Source organism: Patella vulgata, chromosome 2 (assembly GCF_932274485.2).
Source record: "Patella vulgata chromosome 2, xgPatVulg1.2, whole genome shotgun sequence".
In the NCBI taxonomy this organism is placed as follows: domain Eukaryota; kingdom Metazoa; phylum Mollusca; class Gastropoda; family Patellidae; genus Patella; species Patella vulgata.
Window position 1 is genome coordinate 85,219,386 of NC_065880.2, and position 13,959 is coordinate 85,233,344.

At 36.7% G+C, this 13,959-nt stretch overlaps 1 protein-coding gene across 2 annotated transcripts; it reads left to right on the plus strand.

Moving 5' to 3' along the window:
• Positions 1-23: 23 nt before the first annotated feature.
• LOC126812105 (uncharacterized) lies at positions 24-8,018 on the plus strand. 2 transcript variants are annotated; one of them, XM_050538351.2, is made up of 5 exons: positions 24-157; positions 1,315-3,042; positions 4,044-4,185; positions 4,585-4,765; positions 6,210-8,018. In XM_050538351.2, exons 2-5 carry the CDS (start codon positions 2,030-2,032, stop codon positions 6,374-6,376), a joined length of 1,503 nt encoding a protein of 500 aa, XP_050394308.1. In that variant the 5' UTR covers positions 24-157; positions 1,315-2,029; the 3' UTR covers positions 6,377-8,018. The 2 variants fall into 2 exon arrangements, with proteins under 2 accessions (XP_050394308.1, XP_055955007.1); XM_056099032.1 differs by having other exon boundaries at positions 28-157; positions 1,254-3,042.
• The last annotated feature ends 5,941 nt before the right edge of the window (positions 8,019-13,959 follow it).

The window sequence follows — 13,959 nt, forward strand, 5'->3', positions numbered from 1 at the left end:
TTACATAATATTGTTGTCGTTAACAGAGCAATGGCGTATTTGTTGATAAAAACACGCCAGGGTAATTGAAACTTCGCAAAATTACTGATTTGATTATATTCCAGAACTTTTTAATTAGAGTGTTATTTATAAACGTGTATTACAGATCGTGGAAAACGTAAGATTTTTACTAAGAATGAATTAGTTGGGAAATTTAGCTTTTGATTTTGTTTTAAATAATTTCATCAGAAATTTTGTTTGTAAATCTGGGTGTGACGCAATGTTTGCATCTGATTTTAGACATAATTAACTCAATCGAATCAAAAAGATGTTATTACTACAGTAAAGTATAGTTTCTGAGAAGCAGATCATTTGTAGACGAGTTAATTACTGACTGGATATTTCATTTATGCTGAACTCCTGCAGATGCGAAGTCTGGACTTGGTCTGTCGAATGTGTTTGTTTTTAGCAACAATTTGAGGCTATTAGTATTAATTTACCATTGCAAACTCGCTTTTCTCATTCAAGCTTGTAGTTTCTTGGAAATGATATTCACAATACCAAAGTACTCAATTAAATCGAATTTGCTTACATTTATTATGAGAAATATAAAAGAGCTAACATAAATGGTATCATTGTTTTGAGAAAAGGTGTAATGCAGTTTAGTTATGGCCGAATTACAACAGGAGTGATTCATGACAGATGAGCTGGGATCTTCTAAAAGCCTTACATGTATATCACTACCTTGTTTTGTCATACCATTTGTCTGTGTCAGGGGGGTTGGATGGCCGGATGGTTAGCATATTAAACCATATGTTAGTCCCGAAATGGCCTAGTCTCTCTCTCTCTCTTTTGTCTGTGTCAATAGATTATGCATGTATGTAGGAAATATCTATTTTAAACATACATTATGCAAGAGGTGCAGGTCTTTCTTTAGACATTAATTAACTTATCCAAACCATAATCGACTCTCGATGTCATCTTATGTGTCATATTTTCACTGGATTTGAATCTGATCTGCTGCTCAACGCTCATTGATGATTAAATCCATAAATGGATAATCAAGACTATGTTTTTTATCGTACTGACTTTTGTAATTATATTCAAGGCTAGGCTTAAAATTCAAAAGCTAATATCTCGGTTCACAGTGGAGCAAGTTGACTGAAATTTTCAACATCTTCTATTTACGTTATCTGTTTTTTTTAACTATTATAGCAAAAACAGTCAGCTCTTTATCTAATCTCCAATAATGTATCTTTAATTATATTTTTCAGATAAATCAAGATGTTAACGAAAGTTAGCTTATTTAAACCAACTTTGATGTTCTTCTTTCAGCTGGCATATCACCAGTTCTCAACACTTGTGTTTGTTACCTTTTCATCTTGTTGTGTTGATTTATTTATTTAAATAACGCCCACAGAGAAAGTCAATTAACAAATGATGATACCATTGTTAAGAAAAGAATACAACAAAGAAAAACTATCATTAGACGATAATCTTATACGCTGAAGTGAAACTTTACTGAAGAAGAAGGTGTCTTTATTTTATTCCAGCAAATTTAGAAAAGATGGGAAAAATCTTAAATTAATTGATTTATAACCAGACCGATAGCATTTGATTATTAAATTTTGCAATTGAGTTTTATTATTAGTTGAAAAACAAAAAAATTAAAATCTATGTGATGTCTGAAATTATTCCATATGAAAATTGGTATCCGTTGTTTGCAAACAAGCTAACATCCATCTTGTTGTTTTTCTTTCAATTTGCGTGGAGGACTCGTCTTCGTTTGCCAAGTCTGATTACAGTAACGTTTCTAGCACTCGATATCAGAGTCCGCGTAGAAATACAGATTTAACATGAGCATTTGGGGAATATGATTAAAGGAATTGATGTGTCGTGGTTTGAATTTTGTGATCAAAAGATGTAAAACTGGAATCCTAAATGAATGGAATTGAGATTTAGTTGTGATCCAAAAATTAGTCATTAGTTAATTTCATCGATGTGACATTAATTATTTTACGAAGCCAGAAGCAGTATTAATAACTTCATAATGAGTAGAGGTGTCCGGGATTTACGCGATTTAATATGCGTGTCAAGACTGACATATCGAGACAGTGATACAGAGGATTTTGAGAGTGACGAAGGGGAGCTAACTCCTAAAGATTTTGATCAACTATCTTTGACAAGTAGTGGATCCGACACACCAACCAAGAAAGAAGAAGAACCGATTAGAGTTGCCTCCCCTGATTCTGGTTTCCTGACAACAGAATCTCCTACAGAACCAAAAAATAAAACTCCTACAGGATCCAAACCCGGTTCTAAAAAGAAACGTAGAAAGAAATTACAGACATATCCAACCAGACATGAATTACAAAGGACTGAACCCCTTCCTCCTGTTTCATCTAATCCAGAGACAATGTCACGATTTAGCGTCAGAGAAAAGTTAAACGTGGCCAATAAAAAGGTTAACTTTGATCACATGATGTGTTTTATGGACGCAAGTATAGTATCGGGCTGGTTAACCAGAGCTAATGATTCTGTGGAACATTTAGCTAAATTTTATAACGCCGAAGATAATTTTGTTCAATTTGGACATTTTTGGTTATCAGAATTTCCAGATGTCCAAAAGCAAGACATTTATGAATTAGAATTTAGTATTCTAACTGAGGAGATTGGCTTAGCATTTTCTGTCGGCATCGAGTCTCGTCAGATAACGAATCGCGATGTTCTTGATCTTGTATCAGCATTATACAGGGAATATCCTGCCAAGTTACTCAGTTCTAAAGGTTCGCACATGTTGTTGGATTATCTAGATATCATGTCATCAGAACGCAAAGATCTTTACAAGAAATTATTATCCGATGTCCGTTGTTCAACTAAAAACAGACAATATGCACAGTGGCTGTTAGCTATTCGATCATTTACCCTGGTCAATGTCTGGTCGGCTATCACAAACTTTTATCGTAACCTGAAAGGTCAACACAAGATGTTGAAATGTGTGCCACTTCCTTCCAGCGTGTCACAACAGGGTGTTCATCAGCAACGATTTTATCAGGCAATAAGGTAAATATATAAGTTGGGAGATTTTATCAGGCAATAAGTTGGTGGGGGGGGGTATTAGGCAATAAGTTGAGGGAGTTTATTAGGCAATAAGTCGGGTGAGTTTATTAGGCAATAAGTTGGGGGAGTTTATCAGACAGTAAGAGTAAGTTGGGGGGAGTTTATCAGGCAGTAAGTTGGGGGAGTTTATCAGGCAATAAGTTGGGGGAGTTTATCAGGCAATAAGTTGGGGGAGTTTATCTGGAAATAAGTTGGGGGAGTTTATCAAGTAATAAGTTGGGGGAGTTTATCAGGCAATATACTGGGGGAGTTTATCAGGCAATAAGTTGGGGGAGTTTATCAGACAATAAGTTGGGGGAGTTTATCAGGAAATAAAAAGGGGGAGTTTTATCAGGCAATAAGTTGGGCGAAATTATCAGGCAATAAGTTCGGAGATTTTACCCGACAGTAAGTTGGGTGAGTTCACCAGGCCATAAGTTCAGAGATTTTACCAGGCAAAAAGTTTGGGGGAGTTTATCAAGTAATAAGTTGGGGGAGTTTATCAGGCAGTAAGTTGGGGGAGTTTATCAGGAAATAAGCTGGGGGAGTTTATCAGGCAGTAAGTTGGGGGAGTTTATCAGGCAATAAGTTGGGGGAGTTTATCAGGAAATAAGCTGGGGGAGTTTATCAAATAATGTGATATATAAATTGGGGAGTTTATCAGGCAAGGTAAATAAGACTGGCAGAGTTTATCATAGCACACTGTATGCCAGACTTCATTAGCCCAGTCGGTACAGAACAGTATGACATTAAACCCCCATTTTACGGGCATGCCAATGTGTACACAGGACTTCGGTTTTTCATCCCATCCAAATGACTAGACACCTGTCCTTGTCAGACCCTCCGTCCTGCACCACCGACAAGGGGAAACCACATCGGAAAAACCCGATTAACTTTCTCGACCAATGCTGGGATGGGTCACCCGACCTTCAGGCTAGTACCTGTGATTGCATTATATATTTCAGGTGTGGTTATATTGATGTGATGCATTATTTAATAGTTAATGGCCATGTGAATCCTCACCAGATAGATAGTCATAATAGAACGTGGATCTTCACGGCTGTAATGAACAATCAACCATCAGCTGTTAAATATCTTCTACATAGGGTAAGTTGATTTAGGCATAGGTAGGGTTGATTTATAGAGTGTGCCTTAGATCATATGGGAGCCACAGTGGCTCAGTGAGAGAGAGAGAGAGAGAGGGAGGGAGAGAGAGAGGTGTTTTTACGTCCACTTGACACAAATTATATCATTTTGGGACTAACATAAGGTTCAAATTTATTTCAATAATTCGCTTGCATGTAGGGGTCTTTAGCAGAGGACCCAAAGAAAACCCGTTGGACGATTTGAAATCCTCCTCTGTTATATTCAATGGCACTACTTTTCCTTGGGGTCTAAAATAATGCCGTTAAAATTTCCTGTGACAATATTAATGTCACTCGAATGTAATTCCGTTAATCAGAACATTCTAAAGATATAAACTTTTGAAATAATTTAAATTTACAGGTAAAGCCAAGAATAGATGTTAATGTGGCATGTGATACAGGTAACACTACCTTACATGCTGCAGCTAATAATGGTTATAGTAAACTGGTAGCAGAATTAATCACATGTTCTACTTTAGACATAGATCCAGTAAATAAACAATGTGAAAATACCACACCATTACATCTAGCTGTCATGCATGGTGAGTACATTTATCACAGTCTTTATTAATCTGGAGCATGTTTCACGTAATTTTAACGAAGATAAAATCCAAATTTTAGTAATTTGATTGGATAATATTAGATTGATTTTAGTGCTTAGCCAATCAAAATTGAAGTCTCTACTAAAATTTGGATTTTATCTTTAGTTAAGATTTCGAGAAACAGGGCCCAGATTCAAGTAGGACATAAAACCACATTAAAGCTTAGAGCATATTTAACAAACTGTTTCAATGGCATTAAGTAATTGAACTAGAGTATACAGGTCACAATTCTATGGAATACAATTACTGCTTATTACTGAGCAACATAGATACTGACTAGGGAAGCAGGGGCTAAGTGAGTTTTGAGTTTTCGTGCCACCTTGAGTTTTTGTGCCCCCTCACAATTGGTAAAGAGTGGCCCGGTTTCAATGCGGTTTTCAACATTATTAATCATTATCATAATGCTTAACCAATGTCAAACATATACCTTGGGTCAGATATGCTACAAATCGACTCTAGCATGTTCCACAGAGCCCAATATTACCCGGTGGCACTGGGATGGACACTCCTCCTCCCCACCCCGCACACATATATAAATCTTGTTTTTTTTGGGGGGGGGGCAGGCGGGATCTTGGTCCTCTTGCAAAATCCTGGGTCACCACACCCCTGTAGAGAAACCTAGTGAAGACATCGCTCAGTAATAAGCAGCAATAGACTTGTGACCTGTATATTCCACTTCAATTACTAAATACCATTGAAACAATTTATCATTATTTAGGCCTGTATCAGTGTATTTATATTCATGATCAGTATTTAACAAGTCAATTTAACAAGGCAGATTAAGTAGTCAAACATACATTATGTAAGAGCTATTAAATCTGCCTATTGTAGGTCTTTCTTTAGGTCTGAAATGTTATCTAAATTATTGATTAGACATTAATTAACATATCCAGACCATAATCAACTCTCAATGTCATCGCAAGCCTGCGATGTTTATTGGATTAGGTTCTGATTAGCTGTTCGACTTCCATTCATAATTTAATCATGAAATGGATAATCGTGACTATGTTTTTTTATCGTAATGATGATCAAGACTAGACCGAAAATTCAATTGCTAAAATCTTGGTTCAGAGTGGATCAATTTGACTGAAATTTTCAGTAAATTGCCTTTACATTATCTAGTTTTTAACTATTATAGTGAGAACTGCCAGCTCTTTATCTAATCTCCCATAATGTATCTTTAATAAATTAAGGTAGGTGAATAACACCATAAAAGAATCCATGACAGTCAGTTGAATTCGAAATAAGAGTACGAGTCATAGTGCTGCTGTCCGGGAAAATTTTATTTCATCATAGCACACATGTATGCCCGTGTCCATTAACCCAGGCAGTGCAGAACAGTAGGATGTTAAACCCCATTTCATTTCATTTTGTATGTTGACAGGTCATGTAAAGGTTGTTGAACTGTTAATAAAAGCTGGAGCCAATACACAACTGAAGATGGGAGATTTAACCCCACTAGAGATAGCTCGAGATTTTCAGCATGATGATATAGTTAAACTGTTTGAAGATACCGGTATAGAATCACCAATAGATGAAACAAGGATTTAGTTGCTGTAAACAGGACTGATGTAAATAAAAATACAGAGAGATGTCAGTATTGTGCGATTTCAGAAGAGGATAAGTTTCAGTATATGGCTGGTTGACAACAAGGTTATAGTGAAGGCTTAGTGTATAAAAAAGACGGAATATTTAATGTAAATAATCCAGTGAGTCGTCACTATTGTGCCATTTCAGAGATTGAGTTTTAGTTTGTGGTCCGGTTTCCTCCCACTGCTAAAGACCCCTATGAGCAAGAGAATTATGGAAATAAAATTGAACCATATGTTAGTCCCGAAATGACCTGGTTTGTGTCGAGTGGATGTTAAACCCCATTTCTCTCGCTCTCTCTTTAGTTTGTGGCTGGTTGGCAACATGGACATAAACAACGTTATAGTGAAGCCTATAACATAGTTGTTATAAAAATGACTCAATATTTAGTGTAAATATGACAGCGATTTCAGTTTGTGACTGGTTGGGAACATGGGCATCAACAAGGTTATAGTGAATCCTTGGTGTATAACTAACATACACCTATAGTTGTTATAATGCTAGGTTCACACTGTCATGCGATGTTTATAGATAGGATTGTCCGACAAAGGATTAAGTCAGCCATTCAAGCCAGTTTAAGTAGTTAATCAAGGTAGGTGTATAGACCATATAACATGATAAATACGTCAATCACTTAATTAACTAATCAATCCTGTCTATTATCAACGATAATTGGGTTGAATGCTAGTTATACACTCAGTACACTATATTAATTTTGGAATTTTGAATATTATTCACCATGTCTTGATGTCCGATTGGGCATATTCCTGGTCAGACAATTTAGGACATTTGGAAAATAGCGTCGAACATGTCCGGAATATATGGTCGAAATCCCATCTCTGATTGTCCCTATTGAGTCCATGATCTGGTACGTGAAGATACGATTGACACGATTGCCACGACTGACCTCAATATATGATAAAACCTGACAGCATCACCAGTGGGAACCTAGCCTTAACAAGAATGAATATTTGATATAAAAAATGTCACTATTGTGTGTGATTTCTGTAGAAGATGAATTTCCGTGATATCAAGTGAATTATTGAAATAAAATTGAACCATATGTTAGTCCCGAAATTACCTAGTTTGTGTCGAGTGGAGTTAAACCCCATCTCTCTCTCTCTCCCCTCTCTCTCTCTCTCTCTCTCTCTCTCTGTCATTGGGTCATCTAGCGGGGTTTGGATTCCCTGTTTGTAGGTGACAAGGAGTAGGGTGGCCTGTTCAACCTTGTGGGTTTTCTGCAGGTCCTCAGGTTTCCTCCCACTGCTAAAGAACCCTACTTGCAAGAGAATTATTGAAGTAAAATTGAACCACGTGTTAGTCCTGAAATGACATAGTTTGTGTCGTGTGGACATTAAACCCCATTTATCTCTCTCTCTCCAACATGGTTTCCCCTTGCCAGTGGTGCAGGACGAAGGGCTTGAATGAAACCATTGCTTTAGAAATATAATCAAATAATAGTATATATATAGTTATTTTATCTTGTAAATAATATGATAAGAGTATTTATATACATGTAATATATGTTTATTGAAAGTCGAGTGATGTGCCAGTAATAAAAATATATATATATATATTGAAATTAAATTATTATGGAATGATTTGTGGGGTTTTGTTGTATTTCATTAAAAAAATGTTGCTGAGAAATCAGTGGTGTGGCATGGGTTGTAGACATCGAGAGATCTACAGTGTAATTCAGAGGTGGGAACTCAAGTCAGGCATTACACAAGACCTAAATCTGCCTATTACAGATAAGAAATGTTTTCTAAATTATTAACTTTTGGCATTTATTAACATGACAAGACCATTATCAACTCTCGATGTCATTGGATACTCAAGATTTTAACTAGATTAGAACAGTTCGCCATTTAAAAATGGGAATGCACACATCTTGTCAAAAGTACAAACAGTGATAACTTGGCTCAGAATGAAGTATTTTGAATGAAATTTTCAATATTTTCATTTTACATTATCTATTTTTGAACTACATGTATTATAGAAAGAAAGGTCAACGCTTTATCTAATTTTTACATAATGTATCTTTAAAGTTAAGAAAAAATTCTGGGACTGTAAGATATTATTATTACAAACGTCTGGGACTGTAAGATAGTATTATGACAAACGTCTGGGACTGTAAGATATTATTATTAGAAACCAAGCCTGGAAATAAGGCACCTGTCACAGACAATGTCAGGCACAGATGCAGGCTTTGTCAGGCACTAAACCTCAGGTGCCTGTCATTTTGTCCGGCACCGATTTGTCTTTTTTATTGATATTATTAATACATGTCCGGCACTAAGGTGAAAATGTCAGGTATTATTTCATTAGTGCCTGACATTTTGTCAGGTACATGTAACACCGTTATTTCCAGGCCTTTTAGAAACGTATGGGACTGTAAGAAAGTATTATAAGAAACGTCTGGGACTGTAAGATAGTATTATGACAAACGTCTGGGACTGTAAGATATTATTAGAAACGTCGGGACTGTAAGAAAGTATTATAAGAAACGTCTGGGACTGTAAGATAGTATTATTAGAAACGTCTGGGACTGTAAGAAAGTATTATAAGAAACGTCTGGGACTGTAAGATAGTATTATTAGAAACGTCTGGGACTGTAAGATAGTATTATTAGAAACGTCTGGGACTGTAAGATAGTATTATAAGAAACGTCTGAGACTGTAAGATAGTATTATTAGAAACGTCTGGGACTGTAAGATAGTATTATAAGAAACGTCTGAGACTGTAAGATAGTATTAGAAACGTCTGGGACTGTAAGATAGTATTATTAGAAACGTCTCGGACTGTAAGATATTATTATTACAAACGTCTGGGACTGTAAGATATTATTATTACAAACGTCTGGGACTGTAAGATAGTATTAAGCCAAATATAGCTTATCTGTTTTCTCTCGGTGAACAGGCTTTTAAAGGGACAATAACACTCTTGCTGGCTTGAAAGCTCCAGAAAATAAATGATATCTCTATCTAAGTACTAGATGTTTAAGTGCCCTACCTGTTGTGTAAATTATCCATTACATCCTATTTTACTTGTCCAGAGGGTTCGAAAATATTTTTAAATCGAAGTTTCATTTGAAAAGGTTTACGTTAGACGTTTGAAACCATTATGTTGAATTTTTCAAATTTTTTAAATAAGGTGTGTTAAGATGAAATTTGTATCATCAATTAATTGAAATATTCTAAAATAGTACAATTTGTTGACCAGAATAAAGATTGGGACATATTATTCAGTTACAACAAGAGTGGTATTGAGCCTTTAACTGTTGTAGAAATATACATATTTCAACTCCCACTTTATCTTTCAGGATTTAGCTACCGACAGACACAACACCCCGGAAACACTGTCACATAAAAATCTTGTCGTTTTGGGATTAATTTTACGCTTAGTTCCTTTTACATAAAGATCTTATTCGTTTGGAACCTTCGGCCTTGGGATTAATTTTACGATTAAGGGTTTGGCCTGTCGGAGGCTGCTCGTTCGAGAGGGCCTTAAAATTACATCGCCGTATATAAGATGTAGGACACTTTTCTGTTGTTTAAAGATACGAACTGGAAACGATGATTTGGATGCCCATATCTGACGAAAAACAAATTTCGTTTATTCTTCTCCGAGATCCCATTTTCGTGTTGGTCGAGAAAGTACGTGTTATTATGAATACACTGCCATGGCGGATACGTCGGTGAAATTCACCGCTTGATTAATATAACCGATAATATAAGCAGTTGAGTTATGCGAAAGTTATTTCCGGAAATTGGGTTGGGCATGTTTAATTAGCTATAATAATATATATTAACTTATTTTAAGGACGTAACAGGACGCAGTGTGGAGATATCTCGATTTTCGTTTTTCGATATTGGCGATTGAAAAACAAGTAGATCGTTTTTCGATATTGGCGAATAACAAAAACGAGCTACTCGTTTTTCGATATTAAAATCTGAATCTCAAAAAAGCAGATTTGATGGATATGTGTATCTACAGAATGTCTCAAAAACGCATTTGATTAAATAAGTTTCTAAAATGATCTAAAGATATCATAAATGGGGAGGCCTTTAGTTCGTTTTAGAGAACTTATTTAATCAAATCTTTTTGGGAGACAGGTTGTAGATATACGTCCATCAAATCTGCTTTTTTTGAGATTCAAGTTTGAATATCGAAAAACGAGTAGCGCGTTTATCGACATTTGCCAATATAAAAAAATCAAAGAGAAAGAGCCCAATCGAAAAATGAGCTACTCTTTTTTTCGATATTCACTAATATTGAAAAACGAAAATCGAGCTAACTTCACACTGCCGTTACAGGCATTAATAAACAAAACATACCAGACACATTTCAACTTGCTCAACATGCTTACTCGACGTTCTAGTAGCTACTACGCCTTTGCGGGCCCCAAATAACTACATAGACCAGCCCCATCCCTCAAATAGCCCCGAGAGGGAGCTGTCACACGGAAAGTTCATCGCAGCTTTCTAGTTGTTCGGATGGGACGAAAAACCGAGGTCCCGTGTATACATTGGCGTGCACGTAAAAGATCCCCTGGCAGTTGGAATTCGATATAAGAGTAGGCCGTAGTGCCGCTGTCCGGGCAAAATGTTCCTCATAGCACACTGTATGGCCTATGCACGACTTCATTAGCCCAGTCGGAGCAGAACAGTAGGGCGTTAAACACCATTTCATTTCCATATTACACGCGTTTGACCACGCGGCCTATGATGTGTATGACTGTACAGGGTGGGACCCAATGCGAAGGAAGACACGATTTAACCACGGATGTTAGATTTCACGATTCTTAATATGGTACACATCGGACTTAAACTGTTATCGAATTGAATTTATCAAACCCATCAACAACTTGATTTCTCGAAAATGAAATTTGTAAGTCCTGTTGCTATCAAAAAAGGAAATGAAGTCAGATAATATTTTGACTATAATTTGACGTTATTCGTTGTTCGTCGCATTCGTTCAGATTGATCCTGGAGTAAGATGGCGTCTTACAGCTGGTTATTCTGTGTCTGCTATTGTATAAACTTATTTAGATTTTCTATAACTGGTAAGTCTCCTATTTATAATACTATTATACTAAGTTTAAAGTACCGTCGCACCTGTACTGTACAAAGTTTTTTTTTTTTGTTTTTTTTCTGCCTGAGGGAGAGAAAGTCCACCCAACCCGTGGAAAAAACCCCGAAACAAATGATTTTTTGGGGGGTTTTTTATAAGGAGGTATGTACCCCAAGAAAAAATCCACCGCAGTCTACCTTGGGCAATTTTTTTTAATGGTCGATTTAGTTATGGCTTCCAACCTTAAAATAAACGACCCTTGTAAAATGTCTGAAATGTTCTGTATAAATGTAATTCAGTCGTCAGTGAGCAGCTAAAAAGACTGGTATGCGTCCTCGTCTGGATCAGAATTGGATTCGCCGGTCAAAGGTTCATGATCAGAATCATTAAGGTCATCAAAAGATTCGTTCGTTTTCAGGGACATTTTATACGTTTGTCATGTGGTAATGTACATTAGCTTTTTAGGTGGAGCAATTAGATTTCTGGCTGGGATACTCCACTATTGAAAAAAATCTGGCCATAATGTCATTCTTATATGCTGAGCAATTTGCAACAAGTTTCGTGCGATAAGGAATTTGTTTCATCTGGCTTAGCTTTTGGTGTGGGACAATTAGGAACGTGTGGATGTAACGGCGGAAAGTTTGCCCAATACTACCCAACATAATTGAAGTATTATGTTAGTTTCACACAATAATGAGGTAGTATTTGATAATGTTTCGTGTGGTTTAGTGAATGAGCTAGTGGGGTGGAGTGGGGCAATTAGGCACGCTTGACAAGTTTACCCCACCACTGAAAATGTCACTTTTGATGCACGTGACAAAGCTGAACATTTTGCAACAAATTTCATGCAGATGGTAAAGCTTAACTTTTTGGTTGGGGCAGGGGCCAATCTGGTTAAAACACAGATCCTATTTCGTTTCGTTTTTATAGTTCAAAATTTCGTTTTACCTGTCTTTACTACTCTTGGATCTGGAAGAGTTGTTATTTAACTCGTGTTCTGAATGGTGTCAGGGATAAGCCAATGAAACGGTCTGTTACGGCGAGCTTTAGGCGTGTTTTTCACGGAACTGTGGGTAATCCACTAGTAACATCAATGCTGATTGGTTAATCAAATGTATGACGTCATAGGTCATATTTCGGTCTTTTACCCCTGACGTGACCAATCGCTATAACTTGTCAGATCTTCATGTAGTGTAGGCCATGGAAGTATAAAAAACGAAACGAAATATAGATCTGTATTATAATCAGATTGGGCAGGGGCAGTTATGGACGTCTTTACAATTAGAATTTCCCAACACAGGAATTTACTGATTTTGTGTGATGCACAAACATATTCTCAGCATGCCCTAAAAAGTGACAAAAAGATAGAAAAATTGTGGATTTTATAAGTCGGATGGGTACGAAAACCAGAACGCCTGTAACTTTTTTTGGTTAAGACCGATTTGGGTGGATTTTTTTCCTGAAGTACTCATATACATGTAGACCTTTCATAAACAGCCATAACCATTTGTTCCGGATTTTTTCCCCAGCTTGGTGTAAGTCCGAAGTTCTCCTACCAGCCTAATACCGCATTATAAATGACATATTTATTCGTGGTACAGAATATTTTTAGAGCTAATTTTGGGGCCCCTGACTGCAGCCCCCCTCCACTCCGACTTCAATCCCGCCCTGATTTAACTTCAGTTTTCGGCCCTGTTAGTTTATAGCCATTTCAGTGTCAAACACGTTTGATACGCAATGGTGTGAGCCTGTTTAAACATACATTATGCAAGAGCTAAATCTGCCCATTGCAGGTCTTTCTTTAGGCCTGAAATGTTACCTAAATTATTAATTAGACATTAATTAACTTATCCAGACCATAATCAACTCTCGATGTCATCTTATGTGTCGAAATTTTACTGGATTTGAATCCGATCTGCTGCTCAACGCTCATTGATGATTAAATCCAAAAATGGATAATCGAGACTATATTTTTTATCGTACAGACTTTAGTAATGATGATCGAGGATGGACTTAAAATTCAAATGTTAATATCTCGGTTCGGAGTGGAGCAATTTGACTGAAATTTTCAGGAGGGTTGGATGGCCGAATGGTTAGCACGTGCGCGCTGTATCATAAAGCCTGTCATTGAGTCAACTGGCGTGGTTTCGAATCCCCGGTTGTACGTGACAAGGAGTAGGGTCGCCTGTCCAACCTCGTGGGTTTTCTCCGGGTCCTCCGGTTTCCTCACACTGCTAAAGACCGCTACGCGCAAGCGAATTATTGAAATAAAGTTGAACCATATATTAGTCCCGAAATGACCTAGTTTATGTCGAGTGGACGTTAAACCCCATTTCTCTATATCTCTCTCTGATATTTTCAACATATTCTATTATTTTTTAACCATTATACCGCGAACAACCAACTCTTTATCTAATATCCCATAATGCTTCTTTAATAACCGGTTTCTGTTTTCAATGTTACAGATAATT

What these genes read in the sequence shown, in the direction of transcription:
- LOC126812105 (XM_050538351.2), top strand. Translation starts at nt 2,030, where the DNA reads ATGAGTAGAGGTGTCCGGGATTTACGCGATTTAATATGCGTGTCAAGA. An exon ending in TTAAATATCTTCTACATAGG is followed by an intron (nt 4,186 to 4,584) that starts GTAAGTTGATTT and finishes TTAAATTTACAG; the next exon opens with GTAAAGCCAAGAATAGATGT. An exon ending in ACATCTAGCTGTCATGCATG is followed by an intron (nt 4,766 to 6,209) that starts GTGAGTACATTT and finishes GTATGTTGACAG; the next exon opens with GTCATGTAAAGGTTGTTGAA.